At 41.6% G+C, this 15,371-nt stretch overlaps 1 protein-coding gene across 7 annotated transcripts in view; it reads right to left on the bottom strand.

Annotated features, from left to right (window-relative positions):
• RYR2 (ryanodine receptor 2) overlaps positions 1-15,371 on the bottom strand; it is a 543,025-nt gene that overhangs the window by 245,786 nt on the left and 281,868 nt on the right. For all 7 annotated transcript variants that reach the window (XM_074373272.1, XM_074373273.1, XM_074373274.1 and 4 more), the window contains exons 18-23: positions 9,882-10,000; positions 9,435-9,568; positions 7,736-7,977; positions 4,116-4,308; positions 2,837-3,053; positions 1,114-1,218 (exon numbers count right to left, since the gene is read on the bottom strand). In XM_074373272.1, coding sequence (XP_074229373.1) covers positions 1,114-1,218; positions 2,837-3,053; positions 4,116-4,308; positions 7,736-7,977; positions 9,435-9,568; positions 9,882-10,000 — 1,010 coding nt within the window. The remainder of the gene's footprint in view (positions 1-1,113; positions 1,219-2,836; positions 3,054-4,115; positions 4,309-7,735; positions 7,978-9,434; positions 9,569-9,881; positions 10,001-15,371) is intronic.

The raw sequence follows: 15,371 nt of genomic DNA, 5'->3' as shown, positions 1-15,371 counted from the left end.
CAAAACTGGGTACTTCATAGGTATTTGCTGATTTGACTCTGTCTAACCATTACTGAGATAATGACAGGATCCCACTCTCTGATGAGGCATCAGCAAGTCTTACAGTGAGAATCGGGTCTAGACTAGACGCTAGAAAGCCTGGCTCCAGCCCCGCACAGTTACTGACCAGCAGCCCAGGCATCTCACAGCTGAGGACCCTCAGCCCTGTCATCACTGGTAAAACTGCAGTAACAACACAGCCCAGTGTGCTGTTGTGAACAGTTAACCTATGCCTGTGGGTGAGGGTACATGTAAAAGGCAAAGCTCTCAATAAACGTAGTGATATACTAATTAGCATAAAGTATCATAGGACATTACCATTAACACTAGTAATAAATGTCGTTATTCAAAGCTCAATGCAGTAAACTATGACTGGGGTGAATACACTCACTTCTACATACAGTCAAATATAAGAAAGTGTTACAACCTTTGGGATACACAGACTAACAACATTTTTAAAAACTGAAAGCATTGCCACGGTCCTGCTAAAAAAAGGTATATGATACACTGTGATTACATGGGAAATCATCTTGGTTTTCGGTCATCTAAATTCTAGTGAGAAACTGTAAACTAAGTTCTCTAAAATACAGTCACTTGGAAATACACACAATCATCATTCCTCAGCCGACCTTCCACTCAGGAGGCCAACCGCGAGCCTCTGCCCGGAGGACGGACACCGCTCCACACGACCGGAACTGAGAGAAGGGAAACGGCAGTGGGGGAAGTACACTGACTTCTTCCCATTTTCAGTTTTCACTTTCAATTTCAAAGACTTTTTTCCCAAGTGCCTTAGAAGCCAATGCCTATTGTCTCTATATGGGAACCTTGATTTTAAAATGTAACTTTCAGCCTGAAGAGCGATAGCTTTTCAATTGTCTAGGCCACGAAGCCATCCTTCAATGAACCCACCAATGTCATTCCCTCTTGTAGAGAAGAACCGCACGAGCACTAATGTGTAGGGAAAAATCAACCCGACCCATTCCTGTCACCACACAGCATGATGAGGGGGGAAAAAGGTATGTTTTCAGAAAGATGCATTAACAGAATCTGAAAATAAATTATACAATTATGTACCGGGCCATACTGCCAACCGAGTTCAATCTTATTCATGACCCAGAGTTCGTGGATATTCTCCGCCAGTTTTTCTCTTATCCTCTCTAGATGGGGAGGCAACACGATCTAAAATTTAAAAAAGAGAGAGAAAGAAGACACATCAGAAACAAATGTAATAAAACAGGGTGCTAACTGTCCTCACTGTGAATTGAACAAAATAAAGCCATCTCATCAACCATTAAAATGTAATTGTGTAACTAGGCTCCAAACCATCTACTCTCAACTTGGATAGCTGGGTACGGAAACATTTGTTAGGTAAATTCGGGGCATTTACGAGCAAAAGTCAGAGAGCAAGAAAACAGAGTACTGATAAGGACAGCGCTCTTTCCTGAAGAAAGAGGTCGAACGGGTGAGCACACACCATTCACCAGAGAACTCACCCCCACGTTCCTGAGCCAGCCCGGCCAGCATCTGCAGCCAGAGCGCAGGCAGCTCGGTGCCCAGAGATAAGCCATCAGCTCTGTGAACCTATAAATACCTGATGGCAGTGCTTTGCGTTTTCCCTTAACTGTGTCACTTTGGTGGTTTCCAAATACAAGCCTCGGGGGCTGGGGGAATCTGCACATGCTCTCCTCATAGAGAACACAAAGCAGTTTTCGAGCTGAGCGGTTGGTTGTGCACATCTGGGATGCCTCCCACAACGAGTCCTCCCCACGGAGAGCCCACAACTGCCCACGATGCCCTCGGATGGCAGGGCTTCCACCGGAGCAGGCCAGCACTGCCCCCTGCCCTCCAGACAGCAGTCATCCAGGTCTCTGGAACCCTAAATGTGCTAGTGACGCTGCAGAGCCCCACTGTCCACCCAGCCCGTTTCTGTCCTCCAATCGCATTCACCGCTCAACCATGGTGGCACCACACCCATCCTGCCACGTCCCACCAACCAACAACACAAACTGAATTTCAGCCACCAAGGAAGTTCATCTGCTTGTTTTACTTCATACTATAAACAGCCAGCATGCAGAGACCAGAAATATGACTCAAGGAACTTAAGAACTGAGGCTTCTGAGGCCCAGTATTAATTCTACTTCAGACTTTGGAAGCAATGCCTTTGATCTTCAAAAACGAATGGACACACTATGAATATCTAACCAACCTGACTACAGTTACTTCACCACCAAAATAAACCAATACTGAATTCACTGTCAATGTTACGGCTACCTCCAAGTCTATGAAAGAGAAAAGCAAGAATAATGGCTAACATTGCATGGGTGCCAATTTGCGAAGCACTGTGCCGGTGTGCTATTTACTGACCGCGTCAACCCCAGGCAACGTAATGAGTAATTCTCTCAGGTTCCACAGCAGACATCTGGTCTGGAGCCCATGATCTCAACCTCTCCCAAGATAAAAAGTCAGCGAAGTCACTTCAGCACACTAAGTGTATCCAGATGGGAGAAGAAACTGAAAACTCCACCACTACCCTGTGTAAAAAACACTCTGAAATTAGTACGCATCACCTCAGGCTGTGGCCCATTAGATGTTATAAAATCAATTTAGTGGCCTGAAACTATAGACTAGAAGGTGGGTAAGCAGACGTGGTAAAGGTGAGCATTATTTTATGAAACGTGTCTCACTTGTAAACTGCATTACTGCGAAATGCATCCCTGCGGGTTTCGGCCAACAGCCTGCAGCCCGCGTCTCAGGAGGAACGCAATGCAGCTGCTGCCACCCCGGCTGATCTGGGTACCTGGCTGGTATCCACAGGGATCGGGGTGAAGGCGGCTTGTGTCAGGGAGACCGTGGGGCCCAACAGGTCCCGTGTGTAAGTTCTCTCTTGCTTATACTCTCGGCTGTGTTCCACTTTCAACTTTTCTTTTGGCAGAACGGCTTCATAACATGGAGCGTAGCCAGGTGGGGGGAGGAATTTAAATTCTCCATGTCTCCCCCCAAGCAGGAAGCGTACCCTAAAAAAAATGCACGTTGGGGGTGTTTATATCTCTGGTGTACAGAAAGTTTCCTAATCAACAAAATATAAGGAGTAAATTACTAATACAAAATTAACATTACCTGATGCCCCATTTTTTTTGCCTAAGTAACATTATTGTCAGTACTTTAGTTTTACAAGCCTCTAATCATAAAAGTAAAACCTGATTAAATTATGTTAATGGCTCAGCAAAAACTTATCACTCTCTGGAGAAACAACAAAAGCACATGCATCATATTCCTATGAGAATGAGATACCTGTCTGTAGTGTTTGGTCATTTAATGTCCTGAGGTGCCCAAATAATCAACAGAGAAAGAACAGACATGATCTAAATACCTATGAACTTAAAAGTACGGAGCTGGATGAGATTTGATAAAAAACAAAAAAAACAAAAAACAGTCACTTTCTGGTGTCCAGTTTCCCAGTGAAATCCCTTAAAAGGGACTCGAATAATACTTCCATCTGCTGAATTGTTATTTTAATTTCTCTTTCCACCTGGTAGTGGCAAAAAAAAGTGAAGGGTTAGAAGAAACCATGCTGGCCTGGCTGAGGACCAGAGCTGAGTTACAAGTGGAACAGGTAGATGGTGACATGGGAAGAAGCCAAAAAACATGTAGTTTCTGTAGAAATGAGGGGGTCTGGAGTAGGGTGGCAGAATACCATGAAGAGAAAAGAAAAATTAATGAAAATAAACATGAGAAAATAACTGGTTCTTTGATACAACCTTGCTGAACTATCCTGATTAAATAAAAAAGTGAACTTATATGGACTTGGAATATGTCAGGACACTGGACACAGGGAGAGTTAGTTGACTGACTACGTGTAAATGGCTGGATACGTGTACAAAGCATTCAGCCTCTTGAGAGTCCCCTCTTGGGTGACCCTCACCTCCATCTTTCAAGGAACAGACAAAATGCCCAGTGGACAGATGCCCAGGAGTGAGACAGGAGGTAGGTGGAGCAGGGGTGGCGGCAGTGCTGAGTCTGCTGTGAACGTACGAGAAGTGAGAAGGCAAACAGACCAAAAATACAGAAATACTAACTTTATTCCTGCAGAGAAACTGACAACTGGAAAGAAGAGTCCATCAATGTTGAAATTCTCAAACATTCCTTGAACAGGTTGTCCGTTAATTCGAAATGAGATGCTTGGGGCACTTAGATCTAAACAGCAACTGATGACGTCCTCAGTTCTCAGCAGATGCTGGTTTGGTGAGCTGACAGTGCGAGCAATACACCCTACGGAGAGAGACATTACGGAGGGTCATGCATTCTTATCTCAGAGAATCACCTTCAGAGCCAAAGTCCCAGATCTGAATAGGTAGTGACTGACCAGAATAAATCCTGAATGCACAGTAATGGTTTATGTTACATCCTTTGTCAAAACAGTGTTGCTTTTTCCAGAAGCCACGCTGCTATCTTTGTTGTGAAATGAACCTCTGATGTGCAGAGATCTGTGCATGCAGGAGGATGCTGGTTGAAGAAGATACCACTTTAGAGCTGATGATAGTATAATGACATCAGGGGAAGTCCCTAGGGAAGGACTTGAAGCCAATGGTAACTTTATCACCCATTACTTGTATGACCATCAGCAAATTACTTGACCTCTATAAACCCTGATTTCTTGTAAACCAAATGCCACTACCTTGTAGAGCTGTGACAATGATTAAATTAATGGTTTAAAAGAAGAGAATCAGACATAGCAGGTATTTATCTCAGACCCTTTTTTAAAGATTAAGTCCCCTTTACTTTATAAAATACAAATGTAAAAAGATAATGAAAGCAGAAAATGTGATCATTTGCACTTTATTTGAGAGACCACACATGTCAACTGATTTGTTATTTTATGATTTCTTTCACACAGGATCTTGGTTGGCTTCTTAAGTAGGACACAGCAGGACACCAGCAAGGCATGAAAATGATACCTAATAAATGTCATACCTTGTCCTGTCATACCTGTGACCTACACCCATGCTTGGCTATGTCAGAACTCCTGTCCTGATTAGTTCCACGGGCACACTGGAAGACCAGAAGGTAAGGTTCTCCCAAACACACATGCCCACAAATGCAAACATACAAAATTTCTCAGTTTGAGCTGGACAAAAATAGATTTGATTACACAGGCTTTGCATTTTTATAGCACCCTTAAAAAATTTCTAGGATGCCAAGATTTTCATCAATAGCATATTTGAAATACCAATAGTGGAGCACAGCCACTTTTTAAAATGTGTACACTTTTTATTTGATCAACATTCAAATCTGCAAGTAATAAATTCATTATCAAGTGATTCTTTGAGAATTTCCTGAATATAATAAAGGCAGCTTGTTTAAAAAAAAATACCAAAAAATCATGCAAAAGCAATACAACTCACAGATAAAGGTCTATATCCCTGTTTGTTACAAGATCTGTAGCTGATAAAAATGTTTTTAAAAAAGATTTTTCACATTTTTGGCCCTTACAAACATGGCATGTGGATACCCCAAATTCAATTCTCATTCACAGAGGAGAAACAAAGCAACACTGGGCAGAGCCGAAGTTGGGAAGAATAAATGAAGAAGAGCTCAAAATGTTTGCTGATGAGACCAATGCTGGTCCCTCCGGAACACATCTGCTCTCCAATCACAAAGAGTTAGATGGCAGAGAATGTGACCTAGGTCAGAAATCACAGATACCTGATACTTTAAATTCTACTTCAACTATTAAAAAGAATAGGAGAATGAACCCAAGAAGATTGTGCAAATTCCAATTAATCCAACCATGGTCAGCCAGTCGAAAGCCAATTAATTTAGATGTGTCTTTATTGATCAAGAATCTAAAATCAGCAAGATATCCCAGTGGCTGGAGAGAACACAGCTTTTAGCTACAGTCATGAGAGTGTGTATATTTCCTTGCCATTTGAAAAAACAGACATTTTCTCCCGATACAAAGTTTCAAGATGATTTTCTCCTGAAACTCCCCATCCAATTCTCCTTTTTGTGGTAAGTGCACAGATTCACCAAACAGTTTTGTTGTTCTCATCGTTCTACTAACAGATCCCCTGTCATGAAAGGCATATTGCATACAGTTCCACTCCATAAGCCCTGGACTCTTTCTCTGTGTTGATGTAAAAAGTTTCAAAGTGAATGCTAAAATGAGAATGGTGATGCAGTGCTATGTGGCTAAAACAATTAGAAGCAATCAGCACTGTTTTATCAGAGTAATGTTTTGTTTTGTTTTCTTTTCCCCCTAATCTCTCCGTAAGGGGAAAACAAGTGAACATACCTCATTCATTCACTCCATTTTGTGTGGGGTGATACTCAAAAATAGAGAGAGAGGATAACAGTTAAAATGCATCATTAGAAAAAACAGACATTAACCCTACTTCTTGTTGGTCAGGTCTTCTGAAGTTAGGGCTCTTTGCCTTTGTTGGTTAGTAAGAAAATTTTGGAACGGACACTGTCACTCTCCTGTGACCAGCACAGGACACCTGTGTGTTAAACATGCTACCCTAAGACCTGAGCTCCAACCAGTGCCCCACAGGTGACACGAAATATCCAAAATGTACCTGCATCTCCTCCAGGCTACTGAGCTACTGGCACTGAATAAAGGAAAAATTTAGTAGGTATTACTGTTAGATACAACTACCTGGAGTGCTTTTATTTATAAACTCAGCAGCTCAAACTCTTAGGTTTAATTAAGTTTAGTTTTAAAATTTCTTTTCATAATTTGTAAGACCTATAAAGCAATAATAAATGAATGTCACCTGATTTGCCCATAATAGGCAAGGTTCAGCTTTCTGTAATGCAAGGAACCTCTCTGTATTTTCTATGCTAAATGTGTCATAAATGTGGTATAAACGTCAGGTTCATTCTAATGCAGCTCTATGAATAGAGCACGTCTGCAGAATCCAGATGAATTTTGGTATCTACATAATCAATAGCCACACTTTAAAATAGAGCCAATCAAAACACATCTTTTAATAAATCAGAAAAGAGAGTATTATTTTTATTTTTATATGTTACTCATTTTAAATGTTTGCTCAACCATCAAAGCTTAGTGTTGGCAGCTAGTGAAATGAACTACACATTTTTTTTTTAATGGAGGGACTGGGAATTAAGCCCATGACCTCGTGCATGCTAAGCATGAGCTCTACCTCCGAGCTCCACCTTCCCCCCATACACTTATTTTCAGACAGTTTCACACCTGTGAAACAAAGCGTCATCTGATTACGAACTGACTCCTCACAATACACTTTACAAATTACCAATTCTTGACATTATATTATCTACCAGGAGGTGGAACTAAGTCTATTCATTCCAATTATTTTCCATGATTTGTTTTTGGTTCCTTTTTATATCAGAAGTTAAGCTTCATACATATGAATTAAAGTAAGTAGTAAATGCTTATGTTTTTCCGGTTGATTCACAGATCAGAACACTACTTCTGAAACATACCACTCATCAGCAATCAAAACCAAGTCTTTTGGAAATGTACTATAATTGTACAAGGTTTCTTTCTCCCCTAGTGAAATTCTGCTTCACTCCACCCTCTCACTCATCACGTCAGTGTTAGATTTCTGAATCACAAGTGTATCTGACAGAAGCAGCATCAAGCACTTTCAGGACTGGGAGGTGAGGGCGTAAGATTTCCTTCCAGAACACCGTGAAAGAAGCCAGATACACTTACCTGACCAGAGGTGAAGGCCATCAAATCCATAGGAAAAGAGATCATCTCCAACACCATTGCCTCCCCACTCTTCGCCCCCTCCAGGGTAGGGGGAGTAGCCTTCCGTGGACGCCCAGCCCACGCGCAGATGAGTGGCTTCAGCGGTCACGAACGGCTCGGTGTGGTCGACCATCAACTCATAGTACCACTTCTTATACTGGGCAGACCCTTCACTGACACCCAGGAAAATATTGGGCCTCATGCTTTAAAGAGATGGGAAGAGCATATGAGAAAGTCCAAATAAACCTTTCATCATTTTAATCTACATTGTGCTATTCTGAACAGGAGTCCTGCTTTGCAAAGACGCAACAAGTAAAATGTGTGTTTCCTTAAGTAAAACAAATTATTGAAACGATCACCGAGGCAGGATGCATGACAGCCAGCCTTACAGGCAACGTTCAGGGAGTGGTGTCTGCCTTCTGGATTACTTGGCGATGTCACTTAAGGATCTGATACTATTGTTTCTTAATTGCACTTCAGCTTCTTTTAAACATTAATCATGTTTAAGCTGAGGCACTCAGGATGGCAGAGAAGACTCTGAGAATCAATGCAGTTATTGTCAGTCAAGGACACAGAGGCACCTTCTAAGCTAAACTTTGTGTCCCACAGGGTATAAGGCTGAAGAAAGCCATATTCTCAGTGACAAAACCAAGGTGATCAGTCACCTTTGTTGTTCTCTATGACTCGCTGTGAAAAGAAGGATTTCTAGCTAGTTATATTTAATTGCATTTTATGAAGGGACTTTGAGTTAATATCAGGGATGCATGAAGGTCTCAGGAAATAAAGCTCATGAAGAGCAGGTCTATTATACAAAGAACCACAAAGGAAGTCAAATCAATCCTGTTTAAAAAACACATCATAAAAATACACACCAAACCGTACATTTTTGTTTGAAACAGAGTGAAGTAGAAAGTATTTCCTGAACAGCTGCCAAACACAGTGTATCAAAGTTATCACTATCACACACAACATTTTCTTAATCATAAGCTGCATTCTATGCTGATGATGATCTTGTTCCCAGAAGACACTGTGACATGATGGTGAAGAGCTCCGTCTTTGGAGTTAGACATGAGTTCTGTTTCCAGTTCCAACACCGTAATCTGTAAAGTATGGCTCCCAGTAACAGTCTGTGCAGACACAGTGTAGAATGCTTGTCAAGCCCTGAGCACTGTGTCTGGCACATGTACTCAATGAATGTCTGACACCTTGGAAGGTAGACCTACCTGAAAATACAGTTTCATTGCTTACTTGTGGAATTTATTATATTGTGGATATTTGAATTCAAGACCTTTATTATACGTACCAGGCACTTCATCATTGGCACTGAAGGATACTGTGTTTTCAGTTACATTCTAAGCAGATGTAAAACGTAAGTCTACACAAGTGTACCCCTGTATGACGGTCAATCTGCTCCTGAAGACGACAGCGGTACCTCAGCTACACACGAATGTGAAGGAGAGCTCTTAGACATTTTTTGGTAACACATGTGAACTTCGCTTTGTTCATCTATTTGGTAGAAAAATTCTTATACCATTCACTGGGGAAATACGGAAAAGACGCTAATAAAACAAAATAGAACGTAAGAAGTTTCTGCTACAAAGCTGGAACATGCATTGTTTGTTATGCTACCAATTTGGTGATGTCGTCTATCTGAACCGACCTGCTGACATGGTTCACGAGGCGGGTCTGCAACAGCAGGTCTCTTCCTGGCAGGAGATTGTCACAGATGAGATGCTGGTTAGAACGGACTGCTACCCCATGGCAAACACAGAGAGAGCATAAGACATCAAGGACCTGAAAAGAGAAACTGCTTTCAGGTAAAACTCCCACAGACACAAACAATCCCCTCCAGGTACCACTGACCCAGTCATTTCACACATGGCAGCAGCGCCCACTGCGTTCACGCCTCTCCTTCACACACAGATCGGGGACCACTCGTCCTCCCGTTGATGACATGAACAGACACGAAGCAGTGTGACCTGACTAAAGTTAAAAGGTAGAAAACACTCCCCCAAAATTTGACACCCCTTTTAAAAATGATTTTTTTTCAAAAATATTTTTTAAGTTATTCCAGAATTCATTTCTGGCCATAAAATAGTTCCCTTACCTTGTGATTTCTTCCATGCTTGTCTAAAAGTGAGATAATGGATTTAATATGCCCTTCTTTAATAATATTTAGAGCTTCTGGACTTTCTACTAACACACAGTGTAAAACTTCAAGAATACCTAAAGAAGAAAAGAAAAAGAGGGGAAGAATATAGTTAAGCACCTACAACAATCAGTGTCTTTCCTCTTCTTTATGCATTTGTTCAGGTGTTGAATGAACATAGTACAATACTCATGAGCTCGATGCATTTGTCGTAGGACACTGTGATAGGGGCAGGTGGTGTTTGGGAGGCAGGGCTGATGATCAGAGATGTTGGTATGAATGAGGACGAGGCAAAGACACAGTGTTCAGCTGAGTGAGCAGGTAATTATGCAGGTAGACATATGAAAGAAAGCAGCAATTAAGTGGGGCCTTAGAGAACTCATTCGTGATTGTTCTCCAGACAGCAAAGTAGGGTGCTAAAGTGCTGAGCGAAGTCTTGAATGGCAGGCACACCTGATGTGCCTGGGGTCCAGACCAAACAGGGGCTGGGACAGGTGGCATAGGGCCACTTATGAAGCTTCTGGACACCGAACATCTAACCCTGCAACAATGCATCCCAACCCATGGAGATCATGGCATTCTCCTGGAGGGTTATAGTAGGAAATGTTTCTTGGTTTGCAGAACAAGAGAAATACACAAAGCAACACAAAAATAAGTAGAAATATACAGTATATGAAACTGAGTAAGAATGGTGATATTCCTAGGTATCAGCTATCAGAGAAGATAAAATGGAACAGATCCTTTTTTAAAGCTTAAAAAAGGATTAGAAAATAAATCTCATTACCTGAATTTTTAGTGTGAACTTGGAAAGCTAAATGGGTACGTGTGTATTTTTTCAGAGTAAGCCTGCCTTGTCAGCAATGAGAATGGAGTTCATGTGTATCAATTAAACGTAACATTCATAAAACACAACGTCTGTCGGAGAGTGCGGTATTGAGAAGGGGCCCAGAGGAACCTTGCAGAGAGGTTTACACCTTCCAAACGGAGCTCACTTTCTTAGCAGGTAAGTGTAAAGTAAAGCGCTCAGGCTTACAGACGGCAGAGCACAGAGGTAATTCGCTTCAGCTGTCACAGTCCACGCTTCATCCAGACCCCACCCCGTTACAAGACAAGAGCTGTTAATGTTACTTTCTTAACCAATGACTTAATTCTTTGAAATACAAAGGTATAAAGGTAAGTTTCCGGTGTGGTTCGAAATATGTTGCTGTGTTTCAACAATTGTGCCCGTTAAAAATTAAAGATAGCAGATAATGATAATACTAGAGGTTGATGGGTAAGTTAAAGATGACTTTTATATAAAGGTAAGGAAACTATTTCTGCTATGATTAAGAAGGTAAGCAATAAAATAGACTCATTAATTCCAAGCTAATAAACTAAAATAACAGAATGGGAAAAGCATTTTCACAGACAACATCCTATGTTATCCTGATGTGGGATTAATGTTTGTTTTCTCCCCGAACTTATCATTACAGAATACACGGACGCCTGTATTTATAAATAAAGCTGTACTGTGCGTACATGCCCGCTCGCTCACGTATCTTCTTGCCACTAAAAGTACGACCCTGCAACACTGCATCCTAACCAGTAGAGATCATTACACACTCTCCTGGAGTTCACAGTAGAAAATGTTTCTTAGTCAGCAAAACAAGAGGAATCTAGGAATGCTGCTTTTGCATTAAAAAGGCAGAGCTGAGTGGTTGCAGCAGCAAAGCCCTCTGGTCCACAGGGCCTAAGATTTATTATCTGGCCTTTTACAGGAAACGTTTGCCAATCTCTGCTATGAAATATAATCATTACCAAGAAAACAGGTAGAAGATCAAGAAAAATACATTCTTTTTGTAAATAAACATTCATGAACAAATATTCATTAACCTCAATGAATCAGGAAAGATTAAAAATTAGACTTTTGGAAAGAACAATGCAGACTGTAAATTGTAAGAATGACAATACGAAAATATATCTCTGATTTTTCTCATATTCAGCCTATTGCAATAGAAGGCTTTCAGAGTTTGGGGTTTAACATTAAAACTTTTTTTCAATGGGGCCAGGTCAGATCCAACAAATAAACACTTAGTTGAAAAGAGCTCTAATTCTGACAATAAAAAGTCAGAGAAAACTGTTTTTAATTTTAGCTGTTGGAATAAACAGCTTTTATTTTTTATAGTAAGAAATTCCTAAAGGAAAACAAATTGGAAATGCCGAAAGAGTCATTTTCAAACAATAAAGACTTGCTAGATCTACCACATTGTGTGTATATTTAAATTATCCTGACGTATGCTCGAAACCTTAGGTGAAAAGTGAGACAGAGAAACAGTGTTTAACATTTTAAGGGCAACAGCTGATTAGAGATGATTTGAAAATTAAATTATAAATTCACTGAGTAAGACCTTGAAATTGCAACAGTACGTAACATTTATGGTCAGATTCTCAAAGAAAAAAGTTTAAGCTTGTATTTTTAAAGCTTGGCTAAAACCATCCTAAGGAAACACCCAGTCTTCAGAAATACATCAACTCAATCAACAGTTCTTGCTCATACAACTCTTTTGTCTTTTCAGTTAAATTTGGCCCAGACATAGTCCACATGAAGTCTGGGACAATGTCTAACTTCCGCTTTTTCCTCCCAAGAAATCCACAGTGGCTGCTCTTCTAAACTGGTCAGAGAGTCTAAAAAGGGCCTCATGCAGTGGTGATATATACAGTCGACTTCAGATGATGCAGAATGTGGAAAGGAAGCCCAGCTGCCCATTCTGAGGCTGTCTGTCATGTAGTGAACCAGCAGCTGGCGGGGTGCAGACACTGCCGGGCCCTGCTGTAACTCCCATTCCCGCCCCTGGCAAGGGTCACTGCAGACTCCCGACTGCCAGCTCCTGCATCCCTTTGCTTCAGGATTTGCTCTGCCCACAGTGGCAGCTGGAGGAGTCCCAGAATGAAAGCCCCTGGGAGCAGCACCACCCCAACGACAGAAGGGAAGTTGGTTACAAACACTCCCAACTCCCTCACCCTGCAGGTGGGATGTCGCTAAGGCACGTGTTCTCTGCAGAATTTCCCCCAATAAAATAGTTCCAGACACTATGGGGTAACTTCTTATTAACATGCCCTCTCTGGACCCTTCCTCCTCCACCTTATCTCATGCCCACTCAGGTCCTGAATCAGCCCGCCCTTCTACTTCTGGTGGACCCCGAGGTGAGGTGAGCTGCTTCATCAGCACACCCCTCTGCTGACTGTCTTCATGCCCTCGTCGATCTCTCCCTAAGTCTGCAGGGCTTTATTTTGAGCTGTGCCCACTGCCCTTTTCCGAGGGCACTGAGAGTCTGTAGAGCCCCCCTCTGCTCTGCTGCTCAGACAGACACATCCAAGCTACTCACACAGCTGGGGGACTGAGCAGAGTAGGGTGTGGTCCACAGCCTCAGATCAGACAGAAGATCAGATGATGCCTATGGAAGCGCTAAGTAAACAGTGAAGCACAACTGAAATACATTTTCACTTTTACTGTGTGTGTGCATCATAGATGCCTATCATTACTGATACTGTCTCTTTTAAGAACTAAGCAACATTCTACTTCCTCTAGGATAAAAAGCCATTCACAAAAAGCATAAATGTAACTACAGTAGAGAAAACTGTTTGGTGAGAAATATTTTAGATACTTAAAAACTCGGAGGCTACAAGGTACAGTGGACATATTTCAAGCCTGACACGAGGGAGCTGGTTTTCGTCTTGGCTACAGAAGTTAATTCTAGCATCTCAAAGTGGTAATTTCAATGTTCTATGCCTCGATTTATTCCTCTGTCAGTGAGAATGTTACCTTAAGCATCCTCTAAGGGTCCTTCCTACTCAGAATTTCACTCTGCTTCCTCCAAGCACAGGGCTGCTACTTGAGGTAGAACTGCCTGGGCGACAGCTGGATGGGGACAGGATGACAGCAGGTAGTGATTTGCAGCCAGTGGAATTGTGCTTCAGACTAAACTCTGGACTCTGAGTGGCTGAGCCTGAAGAACGCTCAGCTCTGCTCTTTCCTTCTCTCTCTCCTCTTCTCCTTTAAGCATTTTTGCTGTGCTTTTTTTTTTTTTTAAGTGAAGCAGCTGATTTGTCCAGCATTTGTCCATTCTGAAGGCTGCTCTCTTCCTCTCTCTTTCTAGATACTTCCTGGGCCAGGGAAAGGGACCAGCACACTTTTTTTTATATCTACTGGAGCTTGCCAACAATTCTAGATGCTTTGGCCCAAGAACTGATCCATTTTTGCATCTCTACCATCATTCTGTTAGCACTAATCTGATCACTTCCTCCCAGTAGCTACTCAGTTTCTCCTTATTCAGTGCATTCTGCACTGATTCACAGTTGTCTCAGTCACACTGTGATGCCCTGAGAATCCTCATCTCATAATTCCTGTGCTTTTTTATCTCAACAATCTCCTTTTCTCCTGTTGCTGCCCAACAACCCAGCAATGCCTTAGAACTCATTGTTACTCAAATTTCTCTTAACTTTAGGTTCCTAACATCTTAAACTCTGAAATTTCGCTGTGACTTAAAAGTAACCTCCTTTGACCACAACCATCTGTTCTTCTTTCCATCTTCACTTGATTCCAACAAATCTGTCCATAACTGGGTCTTTATGCGAAAATCATGGAATTATTTCTGTACTGACAGGTATTTTCTGAAGTGAATTCAAACACTCATTACTGCACTCATTCAGCAAATACCATGAAGCATCTACTAGGTGCCGGATGGTATGGCAGGTCCAGAGACTACGAAGATGAATAAAACCAGACTCCTACCTTCAAGGAATTCATTACCAGTGCAGGAGACGGAAAGGAAAAGTAAGCAACTAAAAGGGACATCAGTGCTGTGGAAGTGCGCTGTGGAATGCTATGCTGACAGATGGGGGAGCAACTGACTCAGCCTGGGGCGCCCCCGAGGCACCTGCAGAGCCCCAGAGCTCAGGCAGGCTTGGTAGCCACATGCACATCCCCACAACGCCAGTGTAAAGTAACACTGCTTGTTAGACACAGATGCATCAGACTTGTTGCCTTTAGATATTTCATAACGATGTTTATTAGTATTTACTAAACCCCTTTAATATAAAACTACTGTGCTATACGATTTGGAAAGCTAAATTTTTTTCCGAAATCAGGCCAAGTAATCATTTGAACACAAGTTAAAAATGGGAATTCCAAATCAATCCTTTTAAAAAAAATTCCATTTACTTAAACTAAAACTAAAACAAAAACAAAAGCAAAAACAGTTCACCCAGACCAATCCTTTTATTTGTATACTGCATTCACACTGCATGCGGAGTAACTGATCTGAAAAAGAATGGGAATTCTGACCTCGTAGTGGGTTTCAAGACTTCATTCTTTTTAAAAATGCAAATAAGAGGATATGGTCAGATTGCTAGAAACACCTCAGGAAAATGCCAATGATTTCATCAGTCAGTAAACGTTTTAACCTATTA

Source organism: Camelus bactrianus, chromosome 11 (genome assembly GCF_048773025.1).
Source record: "Camelus bactrianus isolate YW-2024 breed Bactrian camel chromosome 11, ASM4877302v1, whole genome shotgun sequence".
In the NCBI taxonomy this organism is placed as follows: Eukaryota; Metazoa; Chordata; class Mammalia; order Artiodactyla; family Camelidae; genus Camelus; species Camelus bactrianus.
Note: the sequence above shows the minus strand (reverse complement) of the source record. Positions and strands in the feature narration are given on the sequence as shown.